Below are 22,238 nucleotides of genomic sequence, written 5' to 3'. Positions count from 1 at the left end.
ATATGTTGGTTTTTATTTTATGTTATTTTGTGTGTGTGTGGTACTAGGGATTGAACCCAGGGGCATTCTAGCTCCAAGCTATACCCCAGATTTATTATTTTTTTTTAACATGGCCTTGCTACATTGATGAAAGTCTCACTACTTGCTGAGGCTATCTTCAAACCTGTAATCCTCTTATCTCATCTCCCAAATTCTAGGATTACAAGAGTAGACACCACCAGGGCCAGATCTTGTTTTATTATTTTTTTTAATCTAACCACTAAGAGTGCCAACTTGCAAAATTCTAATAGAAAACCAGTGGTATTTCAAAAGAAATCTCTTGCTTGACGTGGTGCCACATGTCTGTAATCCTAGTACATGGGAGGCTGAGGCAGGAGGTTTGCATGTAAGGACAGCCTCAGCAATTTAGTGAGACCCTGTTTCAAAATAAAAATGGCTGGGGATGTGGCTCTCAGGAATACTCCTGGGCTCCATCTCCAGGAAGGAAGGAAGGAAGGAAGGAAGGAAGGAAGGAAGGAAGGAAGGAAGGGAGGGAGGGAGGAAGGAAAAAGAGAAGGAAGGAAGGAAGGAAGGAAGGAAGGAAGGAAGGAAGGAAAATCTCTTGCCAGGAAGTAGAACAAGTTAAACAAAATTGAGATCGAGGAATGCACTGAATATTAAAACTCACAGCATATCAGAATCATCTAGTAATTTGTCCGAAATAGAGATTACAGATCCTATTACAAACTTGAGATTCAGAATTAATAGATCTAGATTGGCATTCAAATATATGTGTGTATTTTTCTAGTAGATGTGAGAAACTGGTTGATTGAAAACATTATTTTCATTACAAATGTTTGTGATTATAAATACTCGAGTACCTCCGCACTTGGCCTTAACAATGGCTCATGAAGGTCGTAGGAACATCTAAGAAGCAGCCTGGGTTAACAGCAACACCTTTACTGACAGGGGGAAAAAAGGCCATTACTTTTCAGCAAAAACACAACATAATTAATTAAGGGCTGGGTTTAATTCAGTGACATTTGAATTTTATAGCTATACATTTGCAGCTATAAAAACCACCTTTATTATTAAAATTCCTGTAGGAAAAATAACTTGGTAATTGTGAGTCTAAAACTCTAGTCCCTAACCTCATTTCCCCATCGGCACAGTTGTTTTTATAGCACGGTGAGCTAACGTTTGTATTAGAGTAGGACAGGTTAGGTTTTTAACAAGTGCCCCGGGGATTCTGAGGCAGCCTGTCTGCAGACAAGGATCTGGGAGCCCCTGGAACAAGCACCGGACTTTGGATCAGAGATCTGGTGTCCAGTTCAGCCTTATTATTTGTCAGCTCAGTGTTAGGGACAAACCATGGAGCCATTCTGAGCCTAAGTTCCTCATTAACATTTAAAAGATACTAATATTTTACCTGGCTGCCTCTCCTCAGGGTTGCTATGAAGGAAAAATCTGTAATATATAATACACATAATATACCAGACACACACATGTCATTCATTTCATGGATATTTATTAAAGACCTACTATGTTCCAGGACTAGGTTTCAGGAATAAAGAAGAGAGCAAGAGAGAGATAATCTCTTTTCTGATGGAGATTACACGATGAGGTATGGTAGGGGAAGAGGGTTCAGAGTACACAAATAAATAAGATAAACTCTGATACAAGTACTATGATGAAAAATAGAGTTGTCATTGAGCTGCACAATGCCTGGCAGGGGAGTAGAGGGGTGCTTGCTTTAAATGGAATGGTTAGGAAAGGCCTCACTAGGAGACATTATTTGCACAGAGACTTAGTGACCAAAAGAAGGGAGGCATGTGGCCATCTGTGCTGAAGGATGTCAGGGACAGGGAACGGCTGGGCAAAGAGAGGAAAGGAGGAAGGCGGGTGAGCTGGGTCACAGCGGTTAATGGTGAGTGTGGTCTCAGTGAGGTAGGGAGGCAGTGAGACAGGGAGGCCTTACCTGTGAAGATGATGGTTGTTCGTGAGAAGAAGCTAGAAGTTGTTTTCCAATTACATCAAAAAGCACTGGAAAATGGAAGCAGGAAATCTACACAACCCGATTCATGTTTTAGAAAGATTACTCTTGGCTGTCATAAGAAAGGACCGTAGTGAGGCAAGAGTGGAGGACAGGAGCCTGACTGGCAGGGCTGTGTGAACATCCAGCAGAGATGGCGCAAGCATTTGATGATAGCCACGTGATGCTGCTTATATTTAGGACAGACCCAAAGACAGGGCTGGGTCACTTCTTGAGAGGGAGGTAAATATCCCGATATTAATTAAATGAATATTCCTGCTGCTTTCCCCCATTGTTGCCTTGCACTTATTACACAAAAATTTATTACAGGCTGGGCACAGTGGCACATACCAGTAATCCCAGTACTTGGGAGGCTGTGACAGGAGGATGGCAGGTTCAAGGTCAGCCTCAGCAATATTGGAAGGTCCTATTTCACAAATAAAAAATAAAAAAGGGTTGGAGGTGAAGCTTGTAAATAGAATGACCCAGGTTCAATCCATAGTACCCCTTCCCCAAAAAAATCATTATAGCACTGAATCATTCATCTTCATATCAGGTCATACATAACCTCAAATATAAGGAAAGTGAGCAAAAGAAGGGGAAAGGCCCCAGTCATAAGAGACGCAGGCAGCCAGTGTACACACTCATGGTGAGCTCCGCGGGCCTTACCTACGTGTCCACCCTTAAACTTTGTTCCAATAAACTTAATTACCAATGCTGGAAGACAATTAAAATGGGAGAGGGAAAGAAAGAGGGACATCTTCTATGAGGCTATGTGTTCACACAAGAGGATAAAGAATGAACCAATAAGGGAGAAAGAAGCAAGAAATAGGAAAAGCAGGTAGGTGTATGACGGATTCTAAGAAACATTTCTTTTTTGTGTGTGTGGTACTGGTGATTGAACCCAGGGCCCAGGAGCATTATACCTCCGAGCCACACCCCCAGTCCTATTTTTAATTCTTATTTTGAAACAGGGTCTCACTAAGTGGCTGAAGGTCTCACTAAATAACTGAGGATGGCCGAGAACCTACAGTCTTCCTGTCTCAGCCTCCAAGTACTGGGATTGCAAGCATGCGCAACCACACACCCAGCTCTAAGAAGCATTTCTGAATTAAGGTTTTCTTTACTGTTAATGAAGGCAAAGAGTAGATAGCATTGTAGAATGCCCTACCTATAAAATTGTTAAACCAAAATTAAATCCATTTGACTTGCTAAAGATTAAGCTTTGGGTATATGAAAATGAGCTCATGTGGGCCTTTATTTCCCCAAGGTGCTCAGTAAATGAATCTTTTCATTGTATTTTATGGCCATGTACATGAAGTGCTGTATTTTTCACCTAGCTGATAAAAACCTATTAAAATGTAATGCGTGCAGAACTTCCACTTCCGAGAAGACGGTGCAAATGGCATAGCTGTGCTTTTCCCTATTCTTCCTGCTAAGTTTACAACTAAAAAACCCAAACATTTTTTATAAAACACACCCCCAAGAAGATTGCAAAGTGGAGAGAAGAAAGAAGATAGGCCAAAAACATTGGAAACTATGAAATAGTTCACACAACTCACATAATTGCAAATCTGTTGGGCTTTCTTTTTGCCTCATAAATCCCAAATCTGGAGCTGAGGAAGCTGGCTACTATAAAATGCCAATGAGTACCAGAAGAAAAACCCCAAAACTAAAAGTCTGCTGTCTCTAACCAAAGGACCAGGAAAGGGACCATGTATGTTTAGAAAATACTGCTCATCTCTGGCCAAGCACCACAGAAAACACTGTGACTACCACTTCACATCAACAAAGACTAAGCAGGGAGCCTAGACCTCCCCACTGGACAGACTTGAGGGTCCCCAGTACCCCTGTGAAGAGGGCATCAGAGGAGACTAGGAGGTGCATTCCTACCAAGGTATAATGTAGATGCCTCATAGGGACCTGAAGTTCCAACATCTCCCCACAGCACCCTCCTTCCCTGCCTCTTGGGGAGATAATGGAGCAGGCCTACTGGGGTAAGAGTCAGGGCTCTTACCAGCCCCACCCCTGGGGTGTCAGTAAAGACCAGTGGGGAGTCAGAGCTTTTGCACCAGAGAAAATGAAGACTTGTATTCCCATAGAAACCTATACCAGAATGTATTATATCAGCTTCGTTTGTAATAATCAAAGTCTTGAAACAATACACCTCTACCCAGCAGGAATGAGCCCCTCACTCGGACACCAAAGCAACAAAGTAGGGGACCAGATCATGCCGCCATGCCTGAGTGGGTTCAAGGTCAGCTAAAACAAAAGGCTTAAATAAGATCCAGGGTCTTGTAACATAACACAAAAACATTCAGGTTACAACTGAGAATCACTCAGCATTTGAAAACCCACTTCTGCTACCCTTGTTCAACATATAGTGCCAGAAGGTCTACCCAGGGTAATAAGGAAAGGAAATAACAAGCATGGGGCCTAGAAAGGAAGAAATAAGACTTGTCTCTCTTAGCAGATGAAACAATTGTCTACAGAGAAAAACTCCAAGAAATCTAAAAAAAAATCCTAGAACGCATATGTAAGTTTAGCAGCTCTATTTCTGTATGCCAGCAATGAACATTGAAATGAAAATACAATGTCATTTGTCATCCCTTGAAAGAAAATTAAAGATATAAATCTACCAAAACATAAAAATCTTGTTCCTAGGAACTACAAAATACTGATGAAAGGAACTAAGGAAGATCTAAGTTAAAGATAAATAGACATGCAGCACTCTACAAATTGGAAAAGTCAACAAAGCAAAGATGTCAGTTTTTCCCCTAGTTGATCTATAGACAATATTAACTCCTATCAAAATGTTATAGATATAGATAAGATTATTATAATGCATATAAAAAGAGAACTAGAATAGCAAAGACGAATAAAGTATGAAGAATCAGCTTGCCCAACTTTAGAATTAATTATATTACTATAATAATTAAGATTGTATGGTATTGGTTGTAGGATAGACACACAATGAAAGAAAATTGAGAATCTAGAAATAAATCCACACAAACATGCCCAACAGGGTTTGGCAAAGGTACAAAACAATTCAATGTAGGAAAAACAGCCTGTTTGCTTGATAAATGGTAATGGAGTATTGGACATCCACAAGCAAAAGCTAAATAAATAAATAGACTTTCACCTAAGTCTCACAACGTATGTCAAAATTCATAAAGCTATAAGCTTTTAGAAGAAATAGAAAATCTTTAGGATCTTGATCTAGATAAATACTCAGGCTTTATCAAGAGCATCATCTATAAAAAGAAAAACTGATAAGTTGGATTTATCGACATTCAAAACTTGAAACTGTAAACAATACTGTTAAGAACATGAAACACTACAGACTGGCAGAGAGCAAACCACACACATGACAAAGGAATAGTATCTAGAATATAAAGAACCCTAGAAACCTAAGAGTAAAAAACATCTAGTTAGAAAATACTCAAATGATATGAAGACACATTTCACCAAACATATGTACAAATGGCAAATAAACACATAAAATATATTCAGTATCATTAGGCATTAGGAAAATGCAAAAACCACAATATCTAATATATATATATATATATATATATATATATATATATATATATATATCAATTAGAATGAATAAAACAAAAACCAGTAATGATATCAAAGGCTGGCAAAGAAGTGGAGAAAATGAATAACTGATCTATTGCTTGTGATCATGTAAAATGGTATAGTAGTTTAAAAAAAGCAACTGGACATTTAATTGCCCATTGATTCAGAAATTGATTCCCCGGGCTTTTACACCAGAGAAATGAAAACTTGTGTTTCTATATCAGAACACAAGTACCAGAACAAAGCTGTACCAGAATGTTTATAGCAGCTCTATTTGTAATAGTCAAAACCTTGAAACAATACAGCTATCCTTCAGCAGACGAAAGGCTGAATAAACTATGGTACATCCATGCCATGGAATACTACTTAGCAATAAAGAGAAACAAAACATTTATACATGCAACCATGATACATGTGATACCTAGGAGAATCCCCAGAGAATTTTTCTGACAAAAAAAAAGATAGCTTAACGTTATCAATGTCAATATTGAGACCATGATATTGTACTCTAGGTTTGTGAGATATTTCTATTTAGGGGGAATGGATAAGGGTACGTAGGACTGGCCTATGTTATTCTTATAACTACATATGAATCAACAATCATCCAAAAAGTTAAAAAAAATAAGCCTTTAAGCTGTAACTTAAAGTCATTTGTTAAAATTGTTTCATGATTAACATAAATCATCCCAACTTGTATGCCATATTCTGTCTCCAAACTCTTAAACCCAGTTCTTTTCCTGACAGCTCTGTGGAAGGCAGATCATTGGTAGCTGGATGGGGGTATATTGTGTGGTGGTGACTTTTTCAAGAGAAACATGGTTAGTGGAGAAAGCCATTCTTCCTTGCCATAACCTGTGTCTCGAGGGAACGCCCCAAGTACGCACCACCGTCTAGTAATGCCTTGCTCCCTTCTTCATCTACAGGAAAGCCACTGGTGAAAGCGTCCCGCATGACTGTGGTCAACACGGAGAAGCCCGCGGTCTCAGTAGATATCGGAAGCACCGTCAGAACCGTGCGGGGAGTGAACGTGACCATTAACTGCCACGTCGCAGGTGAGAAACCCATCCCTGCTTTCAGACCATTCTTTCAAAGGGCCGGAGACACATTCTATCCTCAGGGGTTCAGTGTTAGTTGAAAAGCTAAAGCGTGAATCTCAATAGCTCTGGGAGTGAGAGTGCTACAGATATTTAGAGGAAGAAAGAGTCATTCTGGCCGGCTAAGCCTCAGCAACTTGGCAAGATACTGTTTCTTTTCTTGTCTTTTTACTTTTATTGGTGTATTATAGTTATGGATTATAATGAGAGAGTGATATATACAGGTACACACCATTTAGTGTGTCTCCCTCTGGATCCCACCCCGCACCCTCCCCATCCCTGTGTCATTAAGATTGGTATTGATAGTTTCATATATGTATATAGCATTATTTAAATTGCTACCTTCATTATGTCCCTCTAGCCCCCTTTCTCCCTTCCCTAAACTCCCTCCATCTCTCCACTGGAGACTCCTTTATCTGAGATCTCTTTTGTTACCCAATTTCTTTCTAGCTTTTACATATGAAAGTAAACATACAACTATTCATTTTTCGGAGATTGGCTAGTTTCACTTAGCAAAATATCCTCTAGTTCCATCCATTTTTCTGCAAATGACATAATTAATCTTCTTCTTTATGGCCGAGTAAAAATCCATTGTGAGTATATGTGGCAGTTTTGTAATCCATTCATCTGTTGAAGGACACCTAATTTGGTTGCATAATTTGGCTATTGTAAATTGTGCTGCTATAAACATGGCTAAGCATGCATCACTATAATATTCAGACTTCAGTCCCCTTAAAAAGATACATGGGAATGGCATATCTGGGTCATATGCCAGCTCCATTCCTACTCTTCTGAAGAAACTTCACACTGATCTCCACAGCAGCTGTACTAGTTTGCAGTCCCAGTCAGTTATTAATGGAGCCCCATGCTGTCCTCCTGCTCTCAGGGGCTCAGTGCTAGTCAGAAGCTAAAGCGTAAATCTGAGTAGTTCGGCAAGTAGAAATGGCTACAGAAATTTTTTTTTGAAGATTTAAAGAAGTTTATTAAAAAGACAGAAATACAGAAGATAGTTACAGCCCCATGCCATTCAGGCATGGGTTTTTTTTGTTTTGTTTTGTTTTTGTTTTTGTTTTTGGAATGAATTCACCCAAAGATACAACACGTGGACCAGACTTTTTATACACGACACCCTGCATCTTGTTCATGTAATTCTGACGGAGTAAAAACCCTGTACGCTTCCTCCCCCACCAAGATGTCTCCTTTCATGAAAGTCGAAGGTCGACCCCCTCCTCCCATCCTAGCTAGATTATCCAATATCATGTAAACCTGTCTTTAGAATGAGGATGGGGAAGTCCTAGTTCCCCTCTCCTATAGACTTGCTAATTACCTTTAGTTAGGTTAATTTACATTGGAATAATTGCCTGCTTCTAGGCAGAAACCAAGTCCTTTCACAGATTTGCCCCTCACCCAATTTTTTGAATATATTAATAACCATAGCTTTCTCAAATCTTCCTAGGTCATTCCCAATACTGGTACATTCCCCCCTCTGTCTAGTAACTTCCTGACACCTGTCAGGCCAAACATAGATACAGAAAATACATTTTTACTTTTATAATTTTACAAACATTTACCATGAGCTAAATTTCCATTACTTTCTCCTGATTTGTATCATATGAATGTACCCCTTAGCAAAGAAATAAGGATGTCAAGTCAGTCATAAACTACTTCTAGCTGAACAGGGACAAAGTTGGGGGCCCCAGCTTTAGGGTAACATTAATACAGGGTGGTGGTGAGGGAGTCATATGGGTGAATATGTCTCTATGGCCGTCCAAAGGGTTTTGATAGATGTTTCTCTTTGGGTCTGCTCATACCACCATCTGATGTCTGAAAGCTTCAACCCTATGAGACGACACTCACAATACAGGTTAACCATGAAAACCTAAACATAGGACTGAAATGAGAAATTGTAACCTGTTTTGCTGACTTAGGCTGAAACACACAAAAGTAGGATGTATTTAGTTTATTTTGCACCATGTGAATCCAGAAATTAGTATTGTGGAGACCTGAAATAGGCTTTGAGGTAATTTAAATAAAGATTTTAGATGATTTCTTATATGTTATATCATTAGGGTACTGTTTTTTAATTTAAATACACCTATAGATGCCAGTATCTAATAGAGTGCCTTGAGGCTGAATAATAGAAAACTTAGTATTAAAAGGCTTTGACTTATTTGTTAAATTTTTTAAATCTCAACTGTTGAGCTATATAAGAAAATATTGTTTTTGTATCTATTACCCATATTACCAGTCCTATGGGAGAACTATGATTTGCCCAGCACTGTAATATTAAGGAATTTTCTGTTGCCACTGTCATTGCTGTAGCTAGAGGCTGTAAGATAGCATCCTCTAGGAATTGAACATGTAACAATTGTAAAAAGACCAAAAATGAGCTGCCTTATTGTTTAATTAATCCAGAAAAATGACTAAAATTAAGAAAAGTGAAAAGACACAAATATGAGTGCCTGTATAATCCTGGAACTTAATGGTCTTAACGCTGTTGAAGACCAACTTAACCACATAATTTAGAAACTATGGGCCAAAAATAAGTTTAAATAAAATGGCTTACAGAGGTCTAAGTAGAGGTAGACTTACTAGAAACCTGCTTCCTTTTAATAATCCATCTTCATCACGTATGCAAACAAACATTCTACAAACACTTTACAATTTGCTTTAACCCTCTGATTTTCTTATCCTGGTCCATTCTTTCCCATTTGGGAAATCTTAGGATAAACCTTACAACAAACATTTTACAAATGCTTTATAATTTGCTTTTTTTAATCTCACAGAACTTCCTTTCTCTGTCTTTACCAAAATATAAGAAATACATCTATAGACTCTCTACATCTGTCTTTTGTTGTTACATACAAGCAAACCAAAAAACCATACCATTTAATAATGTTATTTAGATACCAGCAATTTTAAAAACCTACTTAAAATGCTTAAGTGTTACTTTAAACCTCATGAAGTTAAGAGCATTCTAAGGCATTGTATTTTGCATTTCCCCAATTTAAAAATTGAATTATAAGACATTATATAAATATCACTAGCACCTTAAAACCTTAGTTTTGTAAAAGGAATAAAATTAAAGACAATGCATATCACCTTTGATAATCACATTTTGCAGGGGTCCAATTGCACAGCTTTTTAGGAGTTACCATTTTAGCTAAGTTTTGAAATTAAAAAAAAAACCTTTGAGCAGTAACTTTAGTGTAGCCAGCAAAAGAAAAAAAAACTTTTAGTTCCCTGACATTATATCTCCCCGTTAGCAGAGGAGCTGAAATCTCTGGTATGGCTAAGAATAGGAGAATGGAAGGTCACCCTGGATGCAGCAGGCTGAATCTTGAGTAAAGAGATGGTCATGCCCCTCACCCTAACTAAACTTTTGGACCTTGGGCCAGGAAAGGAGGGTAACGCCTTACATCTGGCATGTCTGAGATCTCACTGTGATCTCTTAAGGCTCTTTAGTCTTAACTCAGGTGGTGGGAGTTGGGAGGAATCACTGGGAACCTAGGTCTGGGGACCCCAGTTCCCTCCAGAACTGGGGCACTCAGCCAATTAATGGTCCCCCTTGCCCTATGAGCTGGGCCTCAGAAGGCCCTTTTTGGCCTCGTGGTTGAGGGCAGTTATGTCACAGATGCCCTTGTTCTCCACCCCTTAAAACAGACTTGAGTTTAGGCTTCTGTGCTCAACCAAACTTCTTTCATGGCTTTTGCCCATCTGTCTTTCCCTTTTTAAGTCCCTGTTAAACAGAATTGGCAGCCTGCAGTAGTAGACTTTGTCTTAAGGATGGCCTCCCCTTCTACCAGATAAAAAAATTGACTACAACTGCCAACACCTATTGTTTGAGTTGGTGATATAGCCTTACACTCAGCCCTTAAGAACTGCATATAGGCAGATTGAACTCTAAACTCTCCCTCCCCACACTACTGTAGCCAAGGCTGCCACTATTGTCTCAACCCTGCAATCGTTAAAGAAATCTGGGTGGTCTCAAAGGTTAAAGAGCAGCTGTGCCGGGTGTGGTGGCGCACGCTTGTAATCCCCGCGCTTGGGAGGCAGAGACAGGAGGATCATGCAGGTTCGAAGCCAGCCGCGCACGCTGGCTTAGGAGACCCTGTTTCCAAATAAAAATGTAAAAATAGGTCTGGGAGTATAGCCCAGAGGTAGAAGGGCTTCCAGGAACCCCAGTACCACCAAAAAAAAAAAAAAAAGAGCAGCTGAAGATAAGCTACTTCTATCCATCTTTCCTCCTTTTCCAATTTTGGAAGACCCACGCTAGTGGAGATTGGCTTCCACTTTGTATTGATGGGATCCCATCTGAGAAAGAAAGGGTAGGGTTTTAGTGGCCTGTCTGGGCAAGGTTGGTGTGTGTGTGTGTGTGTGTGTGTGTGTGTGTGTGTGTGTCCCCTTCCCAGAGCTTCCCGATCTAAAACCAATACCTTAGCATTTAGGATATTGATGGAATCCCACCTAAGACAGAGGGAGGTATTTTTGTGCTGAGAAGGCTGTCCTCCTGTCCCTGCACCCTGTGTGGGCCTCAAGAGGGTGACCTCATTTCCCACCCATTTGCTGCCCACCGGGAGGGTATTAAATGGGAAGGGGCTTTGCCACCCTTTCCCCTTGCTCCATATTCCCCTGTCTGATTGAGTTGTGTGGCCTTTCTCTTTCCAGATAAGGTTCCCTAGATCCCCTAAAGCTAAGAGCTTGGTCAGGAGCAAATCCAGCCAAGCACGTGTGAGCGTTCCTGAGGGCAGCTTCTCAGGACTCAGCCAGGATGGGATGTAAGAGTGTAAATCTGAGCCACCCCAGACCCTGTCTCTTCAGATCCTACCCTATCCTTTCTCCTTCTGGATGAGGTAATGCTACCAGATAATAAAACACTGTCCACAGATAGTTGTATTAGCTAGGTAGGGATAGAAGCCTAAAACTGCCAATAAATCTGAACAAGCCACAAACATATTGCTTCTACAGGGGGCCAGTAACAGCCTAGTTGGTTGGAGACTAATCTGGCAGCACTAGGACCCTGTGAATCCCACACCACCAGAACTGCCTGGGATGGTCAGTCTGACTCTCTTAGCTACCTAGAGTTCTCAACCATGTTTGGCTAATTACCTCTGGCTACTGGGAGTTCAAGGCCTCTGGGGCTCTAACTGCCAGGGTTTACAGACCAACAGGGAGCACATGGCCATGTTTGGTAATGGCCAAGCTTCCTAGGTGCTGTGCTAGAAGCAAGCTGGCTTATCTCCCTAGAACCTGTTTCCAACTACAGAAAAAAAAAAAATCTCACTGCTATTTAGAAATGGGTGCTGGCTGGTGTCTCCTATTTGGGGAGCTTTCTGAAGGTGGACCATGGACCTTTCTCTTTTTAGATTTAACTTTGTATAGTGCTTTTAAAAGTTTCCCATCTTTGATATGGGCAGAATGGACCGGCACTCATTGGGCCTATCAAGCCTACTCTATTTAAAGGGTTTACTTCCTGGATGGGATTCGACCGCAGGCTAGTTCCTTGGTGAGGGGATCCCCACGAACCAGAATTGCCTCCCAGATGCTGGAAGATCAACAGTCATTCTGGGGGAACTCCTTATTGCTCCAGGAAGGTACATAATTTTGGGGGAGCAGTGGTACCAGGATCACCTGCAAGATGCCCTGGAATTCACTTTCAGAGATGCAGTGATGCAAAGGCTGCTCTATAGTTGTTTTAAAATTCAACAGCTCTACAGCTGGAGCTAAAGCTACTGCTGGCCACCGACCCACTGGCCAAAAAGTTCTGTGAAAAGTACAGAGCCACATGCCCCACGTTGCCCCAAGATGTTGGGCACCAAATATGTTACGGTTTGAGATGATATGGTTTTGGGGAAACTGTTCCCGAGGACCCTGTTAGGGTTCTGGACCCAATTTCCTCAAAACACAAAAAAATCCAAAAACAGAAAAACCGCGGTTCTTGTCCTGAGCTAAGTATAAGTATACAATAGCCCGGACTCTTGCTGAAAATTTAAGGAAGTTTATTAAAAAGATAGAAATACAGAAGATAGTTATAGCCCCATGCCATTCAGGCATGGGGGTGGGGGTTCGAATGAATTCATCCCTGCTATAGAAATTTAAAGGAGGAAAGAATAATTCTGGCCAGGATAGATGAGGTTTAAAAAAAAAAAAGGTGTTGGAAAGTTTTTAGCATATTTTTAATGGACAAGTCATCCTTGTCTACATTTATGGGGTACCAGGTGATGTGTATAAAGTGGAATGATTGAATCAAGCTAATTAAAATACTTGTACTTCCCTTGTATGTCATTTGAGGTGTTCTGTTTTTCTGTTTTTTTAATACTTCCTTCCATATGAAAGAATGTGCACATATAAGGATGGGGCAAAAAGGTTCCAAGTAGACAGAGTGGAGACACATGCATGGAAGTAGAAAATCCTGGAGACTATACAGGGCTCGGTATGAGGTTTAGTCTGGGTGGAGTCCAGAATGCAGAAATGGTGCAGAGGGCACAAGCCTTAGTGAGGTAGGATGTGGCCTTGACTGCTTGGCCAAGGAGCTCAGACAAAGGCAAACAGATGCTTCTCGAAGAGAGCTACACGCAGCGCATCAAATGCATTGAAGAACGGAGATGCCAAGACCCCTAGAGTGGTCAGTCGAGAGTGTGGGGAGTGAGGGATGCCATTTTTTTTCTTTTTGGTACTGTGATTGAACCCAGAGATATTCTACTTCTGAGCTACAACCCTAGCCTTTTTTTTTTTTTTTTTGGTACTGACACTAGGGATGGAACCCAGGGGCTTTCTACCTCCAGGCTACACTCCCAGACCTATTTTATATTTAATTTGGAAACAGAGTCTCACTAAGCTGCTGAGAGACTCACTAAGTAGCAGAAGCTGGATTTGAACCTGTGCCATCCTTCTGTCTCAGTCTCCCAAGTACTGGAATTACAAGTATGTACCACCATGCCCAGCTCAGCCCATTTTATTTTCTATTTTGAAACAAGGTCTCAATATGTTGCTGAAGCGAGCCTCAAACTTGTGATCCTCCTGTCTCAACCTCCCACATGCTGAGATTACAGATGTGTGCCATCACCCTCAGCAGTGAAGGATGATTTTAAAGGACTTATTTAAGATTAAATGTTTAGCTGTGATCCAGAGGATGAGTATGAGAGAGATGGTAGAGGTGAGGCCAAGAAGAAACTGGAGCTTACTCAAATAAGAATTGGGTTGTAGTCATTAAAGACAGCTGGTAGACAGAGAATCACAGGTTCATGGCCAACCTCAGCAACTCTGCAAGACCAGTACAACTGAGCAAAACCCTGTTTCAAAATAAAAAGGGCTGGGGCTATAGATTGGATATAGAATGCCTCTGGGTTCAATCCCCAGCATTAAAAAAAAAAGACAGCCAGTGCTGTTCAGAGTTGTGATTTGGGCTGGCAGAGGCCAGCAAAGGACCAGGAATTCACAGGAAAGTGAGGAGGAGGGGCAATAGGACTGGGGGTATAACTCAGAGGTAGAATGCCCCTGGGTTCAATCCCCAGTATCACACACACACACACACACACACACACACACACACACACACACACACACACATGAGAGAATGCTTTTTAAGAACTCAATTAAGAGATAAAATTAGCAGACAAGTGGTCCAGATGTAAGTGGTTCAGGGGCCAACTGCTACTCAGCATATTAACTACAGTAAATTAGACACTGGTTATCAAGTGGACCCCAAAAAATATACAGTGGCTCAAACACAACAGAAGTTTATCATTGCTCCCAAAGACTGTCCCTGGCTAGCTGGAAAAGATTTGGCCCCTCGTGTCATTCAGGGAGAAGAGATGGTGCTGTCTTATTATGTTAAACATATGCTCCCAGGTCATCTCTACCCTGTCAACAATAGGGTGAAACAAAGTCCAGAACGGTGGGCCAGGTTGCTTGCTTGCTTGCTTATTTGTTTCGTGCAACTGGGGATTGAACACAGAAGCCTTCTACCTCTGAGCTACACTCTTAGCCCTTCTTATTTTTTGTTTTGATATAGTGTTCACTATGTTGCTTAGAGTTATGCTAAATTGCTGCAGCTGATCTTGAAACACCATCTTCCTGTCTCAGTCTCCCAAGTACTGGGATTATCGGCATGTACCACCACACCTGGCTATGGGGAAGGATTTTAAGGGCCATGCCTAGAAGTAGCACATATTACTACTTTTCACCTTCTGCAGTCATATAACCATCTGCCACTACGAGGAGTCCTGGGAAATGTATTCTCACTGCATACACAGGAAAAAGAAGAAAACAAGCTTTCTCCATAGTCAATACATAGAAATTGGAAGGGCTCAAAATCTTTTTTCCTGACTACTAAAGTTATTTAGAATAATTGTCAAGACTGACATTGGAATTACTATAACCATTCTCTTTTCTCACACCAAGCCACCTTTTCCCATACCTAAGAAGCTCCTAGAACTTACCATGTAAAAGTATACCTTTGAATGCCCTACCTCAAGAGGCTGACAGGCTGCCATGGTGCAAGAAGTCTTCCAAACATAACAAATGGTCCAGTTAGCAAGAATATCCTGTCTGGGATATTAAGAGGGAAAGAAGGATATTATAGCATCACGCTTCCTGCAGCTCAAGGGAGATTAAAGGCACTAATCCTTATAATCGTGTCCAGTTACAACCTATTCTGACTAGACCCATTTATTGATCCTTTCCAGCTACAGGGAGAACATTTTGTTGTTCATAAGATATGCCACCGGGGGAAAAGCAAACACAGGGTTCTTTCGCTTCCCTTTTTTAGACACAAATAATACCAGGGAATCCAGAGAGCAGAGCTAAGCCAAGTAGCTGGTCAGTAGTAACACAGCTCCAGACTTTGTTCTCTGGTAGAGTGTGCTTTCTGCCATTTTTCAAATGTTTCTTTTTGTGTTTAATGTGCTGTCATGTTACCAGTAGGTGAAAGAAAAAAAATCATCTCCACAACCTGACCAAGCTTCCTAGCAAGAGAGCTAACAATTAAGCCAGGCTTATGGAAACCTCCCTCCAACAACAGTCTTGGTGTTACAGTGACAATAGAAAGGTTCTTTTGGAAAGTAGAAAATCATTAAGGACTTGTCAGTTTAGAAGTAATAATGTAGAAGTTCAGAGTTTGTCTAAAGAGGCAGCCAGCTGTCACTGCCGGCTATGGTTAAGACCTGCTAAGGGCGACAAAGGTATCTTCACCCTTGTGGTGGCAGATTATGAATAGGCCGTGGGGCAGGAAAGAGAAGGGAACAGGGGTTCTGCCTCATGCAGTCACTTAGGGGTTCAAAATCATGTGGCTTCAGGCAGATTTCCTAATGTCTTTGAGCCCCACTTTTCTCATCTATGAGGTGGAATTAATAATAATAATACCAGCCTCATGTGATCATTGTGAAAAATAAGTGACTATGTCTATAACATGTTGGGCTTATAAAAATGTTCTGTCAGTGTTATTTCTCTCTCTGATGTGTCCAGGATATTTTTGTATAGCTCAAAGACTCTGAACATCAGTTTTAGGGCAAGTGTATCTGGTACCTTTCCAAGGAACTCTGGCACATCCGAGGACTAGGGAAGTTTCCTCATCTTTGTGTTGTCTTCTCTCCTCTCTCTTATTCTCTTCTCTCTCCTTTCTCTCTTCTCTCTCTCTCTCTCCCCTCCCCTCCCTCTCTTCCCTTTCTCCTCTCCCCCCTCTTCTCCCTCTCCCATTCTCCCTCTTGAACCCAGAAGTGCTCTACCCCTGAGCCACATCCCCAGCCCAGGCTGGTGTCAATTTTAAGATTCCCCTTCCTCCGTCTCTTGAGTCACCAGGAACACAGGAATGCAGTGCCAAGACTGGATTATCATTATCATCTCATACGAGCAAGAGAAAGAGGAGCTCCACGATGCCTTGTTGGTTTTCCTCGTATTCTCTGTTGGTAGTATCAGAGCCAGTCACAGAGGGACTCATTTTCATTCCAATCATCTTTTTAGTGGCATTCTCTGCCTGAGGCCTACAGTCCCAAGCAAGAAGTCCCCAAAATGTGGCACCAGCAACAATCCATCAGCAAACATATGTCACAGGTCTGTGCTTGAGTGAGTCTGAGAGAGGTTTGCTAATAAACAGACTAGAGAATTTTTCTCATATAATTTCTCTTTCCCTGGGACTACTATATAGCTTCTGTAGTTCCAGTTTTTCAGGGACTATGAGATATTTACATTCTTTGCTACTCTGGGTGTTTCCCTTTTGCCCATGAAGCCCCCTGTTCTCCCTCCAGAGGAATTTAGCCCTATGGGTATATAATCCATCTTCTCACACAAGCCTGATTTTATGGGCTTATGGCTCAAGGAGCAATGCTCCTGAGGAAGTGAAAAGTAGCTCCCAGGTTGCACTCCATCCCTGGCTTCTCTCTCTCATACTCCCATCCCTCCCTCCCTCTCCCTCTCATCTCTCCACCTCTGGCTGCCCTGACCAGGGAGGACATGGTGGCAAGCAGCAGTCAGTTACAGAGAGAGCCACATTGACTCTAGAGATGCAGGCTCCGGGGACCAGCACACCCTGGAGAGTGTTCACTCCCCTTGCAGTGGGCTGTACCCTTTTGCTGAGGGAACTAAGGGCCCATTCCATCCATCATCCTGCCTGTCTTATTCTAAATGGCTTTTAGCTCCTATTAGTGTCTATGTGTTTCCTGCCCATAGACTTTCTCATAGGAAGATGCCAGCAGTGCATCACATCAGAGAAGTTCAAGGGCGAGGGGATGAATATTTGTAGGAAATAATTTGTAGGACCTCATTTTCCCTTGAAGCTTCTGGGTGAGAAATGAGAAATGACTGAGACTCCCTCTTCAGCTTCCTTTTCAGAGGCTTTCCACTGAATGCCATAGGGTTTTGTTTTGTTTTGTTTTGTTTTTGTTTTTTAATGTAAAATTTGAGCTCAGGGTCCAAACTGGTATAGAAGGCATCGTGATGCTCTTGCTCTCCCTAGTGGCATGACAATGAAAAGTCAGCTTCTCTGCCCTCACCTTTATCTTTTCTCCAGGTACCTTTAGAGATAATGCCAGCCTGGGGCCTCTCGTGCACTTGAGCATCAAGTATTTTATCATTTGAGCTAAATTGGCGTATGCCTGTTCCCCTAGGGTGACAGGCTGCAGCATCCCAGTCTCCACTCTCTTTTGTTAGCCCTGACCCTCTTTCTCCAGCAATTTTCAAGGTCAAGTAACAGATGAACAGGTAATTCTTGAAGACTTTGGTAGCCCCTTACAGTAGGCTGGCCATTTAGGCAACAAGCCCAGCTCCAACTCAAAGAGAGCTCTGAACTAAAGGTCTGCCTCTGTGGCTTTTCTTGGCACCAACTCCATTTTCCAGGATTCAACACTCTAAACATACCCTGAATTGATGCCGGAGGGTTCTAGGAGGAAACTATGAGCTGGATTAGCAGGCTGGATGGTGCATGGGATGAAGCTTTCTGCTCCCAAAAGGCTTTTGAATCAATGCCAGAGAATTTCCATCTCTCTGCTCATTCAGAGCCCAGCCTCCTATGGAGCTTCCTACAAAGACGATTTAGGAAGGCTTGCCTAAACTGGGGCCTCATGACCAGCATGCCAACCACAAATAATCCTTCCAAGCAATTCAGGCTATCCCTAGAGTACAAAGCCTGTCCAAAAACAGGCAGCCACCCCATATTGGCACACAGTCTTCTGAGCTCTCTCACGGACCATAAACATGGCTTGTGGAGGGGCAGAAGACTGTCTTTTGGATTATTTCCTGTAATGCTATTAATGCCATTTCATGTTCTCTTTTTCCAAAAAGATACATAGGCTTCCGTGTTACCTTTCTGCCACTATAACAAAATCTCTGAGATAATTAACTTATAAAGAAATAAAGAAAGCCAGATGTGGTAGTGCTTGCCTGTAACCCCAGTACTTGGGATGCTGAGATAGGAGGATCAGATTCAAGACCAGCTTCAGCAACTTAGACTAGTACCACATACACAAAGAGAGAGTGGGAGAAGATGGGGAGGAAGGGAGGGAGAGAGGGATGGAGGGGGAGAGAGAGAGAGAGAGAGAGAGAGAGAGAAAGAGAGAGAGAGAGAGAGAGAGAGAGAGAGAGAGAGAGAGAGAGAGAGAAAGTAAATTAAAGCTATTTTGGCACACAGTTTTAGAGGTTCTAGTGCACAGTTGGTAGGCCCCATTGCATTGGGCCTGTGCCGAGGCCACACATTGCAGCATGGACATGCAGCAAACCAAACCACTCACTGAAGACCAGGAAGCAAAACTGAGTGAGGAGGATGCTGGAGTTATACAATCCCTTAAAATTGTATAACCCTATCCACTAAAACCTCCCAAGAGGCCCCACTTCTTAAAAGGTCCCACCGCCTCCAAGTGCCACAGGCATGGGGACCATGCCTTTAACACATGGGCCCTTGGGGGATAGACAGGATTTAGCCTGTAGCAGCTTCCATGTTTTTTTTTTTTTTTTTTTTTTTTTGTTTTTTTTTTTTTTTTTTGGTGGTACTGGGGTTCCTGGAAGCCCTTCTACCTCCGGGCTACACTCCCAGACCTATTTTATATTTTTGAAACAGGGTGGCTGGCTTCGAACCTGCGCCATCCTCCTGTCTCCGCCTCCCAAGCGCGGGGATTACAGGCGTTCGCCACCATGCCCGGCTTTTTTTTTTTTAATAAATTCTTTTATTTTTCTAGCAGCTTTCATTTGTCTAGGTCAGGCCTTTATTTTAATGTTCTGCTGCTTTTGACTTTTTATTGAAATATTATACTTTTACAGTAGAATGCACATATCATAAAGGTACCAAATACTCCCCACCCCATGTCAAGAAACAATATGACATGCCCAGTCTCTAGTTCCCCTCTCAGTCACAGCCCTCTGTGTTCATCTACCTCTTTAGTGATCCACCTCTCAGACTGCTAACAACAGGGACTAATAGTACCAGTCTTTATCTTTTGCTTACAGAAATGAAATGATTTGTATCTGGCTTTTCCTACTAAAAATTAGGTTTGTCTCATGTAGTTATAAATCCTTTATATTTGTATAATGTTGTATCCAAAGAATTTAGGTATTCTTCTTCTAGTTTGGCAAGTGCCTGTTACCAGCTGCCTCTGTTTCCTCTTAAGTGGCTCCCTCTTCCTGTCTCATGAACAAAAGATCTGGGGACTCCTGAGAGGCCCTGAGTGTTATTTAGTTTGGCCAAAGGATGCAGAAGACGCCCAGGCAGATGCTTCCTCAGAGAAGCCCAAGGAGGGCCCACCTAGAGGCTATAATTACCTCTGGGGTCACCTGATATTTATGTTTAGCTAATGAGTTTATTTTTCCTTCATAGGTGTGCCTGAAGCTGAGGTCACTTGGTTCAAGAATAAAAGCAAACTGGGCTCCTCCCACCAGCGGCATGAGGGCTCCTTGGTGCTCACCAATGTGTCCTCCCTTGATCAAGGCCTCTACTCCTGCAGGGCAGCCAATCTTCATGGAGAGCTGACTGAGAATACCCAGCTCCTGATCCTAGGTACACATCTGAAAGCTGGCTTCCTCTGTGAACCCCCAGGGGTAGCTGTCTAGCCCCTTCTCTTTTCCTCCCTGACTCAAGGGTGGACATAAAAGGTAAACTGGGTATCTCTTCACTTCTCCCCACCTTCAGGCCATCCAGCATATACATTCTGGATCTAGGCAAACATGATTTAAACCCTAGCTCTTCGTCCTGCTAACCATGTAGACTTGGGCAGATCACTTTACCTTGCTAAGTCTCAGGCTCCGAGCTCTGTGTGGAGACCTACCAGACAAGGCTTGCTCACACTTCAGGGGAAAGGAAGGGTGTCATGCAGAGGCCACAGATGTAAAGCAATTAGTCTTGACTCCTATGCATCAGATGAAAACTATGGATTATAGATCCATATTAGAAAAAAATCAGTTATGTAAATTTTTCATAAGTATAGGAAGTTCATAATCTATTCCAACTAATCTCTACATGCACATCCCAAACTACCACTAAGTGGAGTTTAGTATGGTTCCTGGCCTAAAATGGGTATTTAAAAATAAGCACAATTCTTGGCCAACATCTACCTGCTGATGTTGCCCAGTGCTGGGCTTGGCCACCCTGCAAACTATAATACTTTTTGCCCTCTATACCAGGGACCTTCTGCTTTTTTCCCCACTGAATCTAGTGATTGATAATATGGAGGAAAATATACCTTACAGGGGTCCTATTATTTAAAACAAAATAATTATTAGAGCATGTATGCTAGCTTTCTAACCAAGCGAAAGCTATCCTTCTACGAGGAAAAGTATGAAAAAATAATTCCATGCCACACACATACATACACAAATATACCTTATGTGCTTCCTCAGGGGAAAATAATTAAACTCTAGACTTCTATTTTTGCACCCAAAGCTGATGATATACCAAAATACCATTTCTCTAGCCCCCACCCACTCTGATTTCAGAGCCCATATGGGGTTTCATCTCACTGGTGGCTGCATAAACCTCCAGCCATCATAGGAAGCCACAGAAAACTGGCTCAGAGAAAGAAGGATGTAATTTGTTTTGCATTGGGTTTCATCCAGCTGAGCTGTTAGTCTGAAGTTTCTAAAGCCCAGGGACCATTGCCCCACACTGAGTTAATGGTGCTTGCCAATGGGTTTTCTCTCCTTAATAACTCTTCATTGTTGCCTCTACTAACAGAGATGAAAGTCTGAGATGGTGGCCACTACTGTGGCGTCGCCAATGAATTGTGTGTGTGTTCTGTGAGACAGTTATTATTGCATTTCCACTCTAACACAGTGGAACCACAAACATGGTATTGGAAGTGCATGCAGTGTTCCCCATTTTAATCAAACCTGGTGGGGAAAAATCACCATGATGACTTTTAGTTTAGTTTTAGGACATTCTGTATCAGAAGTGTTGGTTTCTTAAACATTGTCTAGTTTTATAGGTACATTATGAATATAAAAGTAACATCTCTTTTTTTAATCAGTAAAATGATGGCTTAATATTTAAAGGGGAGTTGTGTATACAGCCGAAATTTTATGACAATTTCTGTGGCTCAGGCTCTAGCATGATGGCTTGAAGCATAGTAAGACAGACTCATTCACTCATTCATAGTCATTGATGAACAGTCACTCGTGTTATCTCTAAGACCACCTTAGCTGGACACTGGAAGAGCCTTGAAAGAAATGTAAGAGGTGGCCTATTGCCCCAGAAGAATTTAGTTTCCCTGGGAAGATCAATGGACATGCATTAAAGAAGAGAAATGTAATAGATGCTAGGACATGGTGGGGGTGCTGCCATATGGAGCAAAGAAAACAGATAATTTAGCAGACACGGCATAGCCTTTCCTCATTGCTCTTAATAAATAAGCAAAAGCTTCTTTTGAGTTTCCAGGGTGAATATGAAACTGAAGGGGAGGAAGAAAGTCTAGCTTGGAGTAGACTACCACTATCGATTCCTACAATCATGGTCTTCCAGAGTAGAAAGAGATATTAAAAAGAAACCTCTTTATAGATGAGGAAACTAAGATTCAGTGGGATTAAGTGACTTGCCCAAGTTAAAGAGCTGCAACTCAGCACTGAAGATTTCT

At 41.8% G+C, this 22,238-nt stretch overlaps 1 protein-coding gene across 1 annotated transcript in view; it reads left to right on the top strand.

Moving 5' to 3' along the window:
• ADAMTSL1 (ADAMTS like 1) overlaps window positions 1-22,238 on the top strand; it is a gene marked incomplete at both ends in the record, with an annotated part of 419,367 nt that overhangs the window by 331,070 nt on the left and 66,059 nt on the right. Inside the window, 2 exons of the mRNA XM_080708549.1 lie at window positions 6,520-6,648; window positions 19,991-20,170. Of these exons, the coding sequence (XP_080564675.1) occupies window positions 6,520-6,648; window positions 19,991-20,170 (309 nt within the window). The remainder of the gene's footprint in view (window positions 1-6,519; window positions 6,649-19,990; window positions 20,171-22,238) is intronic.

This window comes from Muscardinus avellanarius (genome assembly GCF_963383645.1).
Source record: "Muscardinus avellanarius genome assembly, chromosome: 13".
In the NCBI taxonomy this organism is placed as follows: Eukaryota; Metazoa; Chordata; class Mammalia; order Rodentia; family Gliridae; genus Muscardinus; species Muscardinus avellanarius.
The sequence above is the reverse complement of the archived record's forward strand: the minus strand, read 5'-3'. Positions and strand labels throughout refer to the sequence as shown.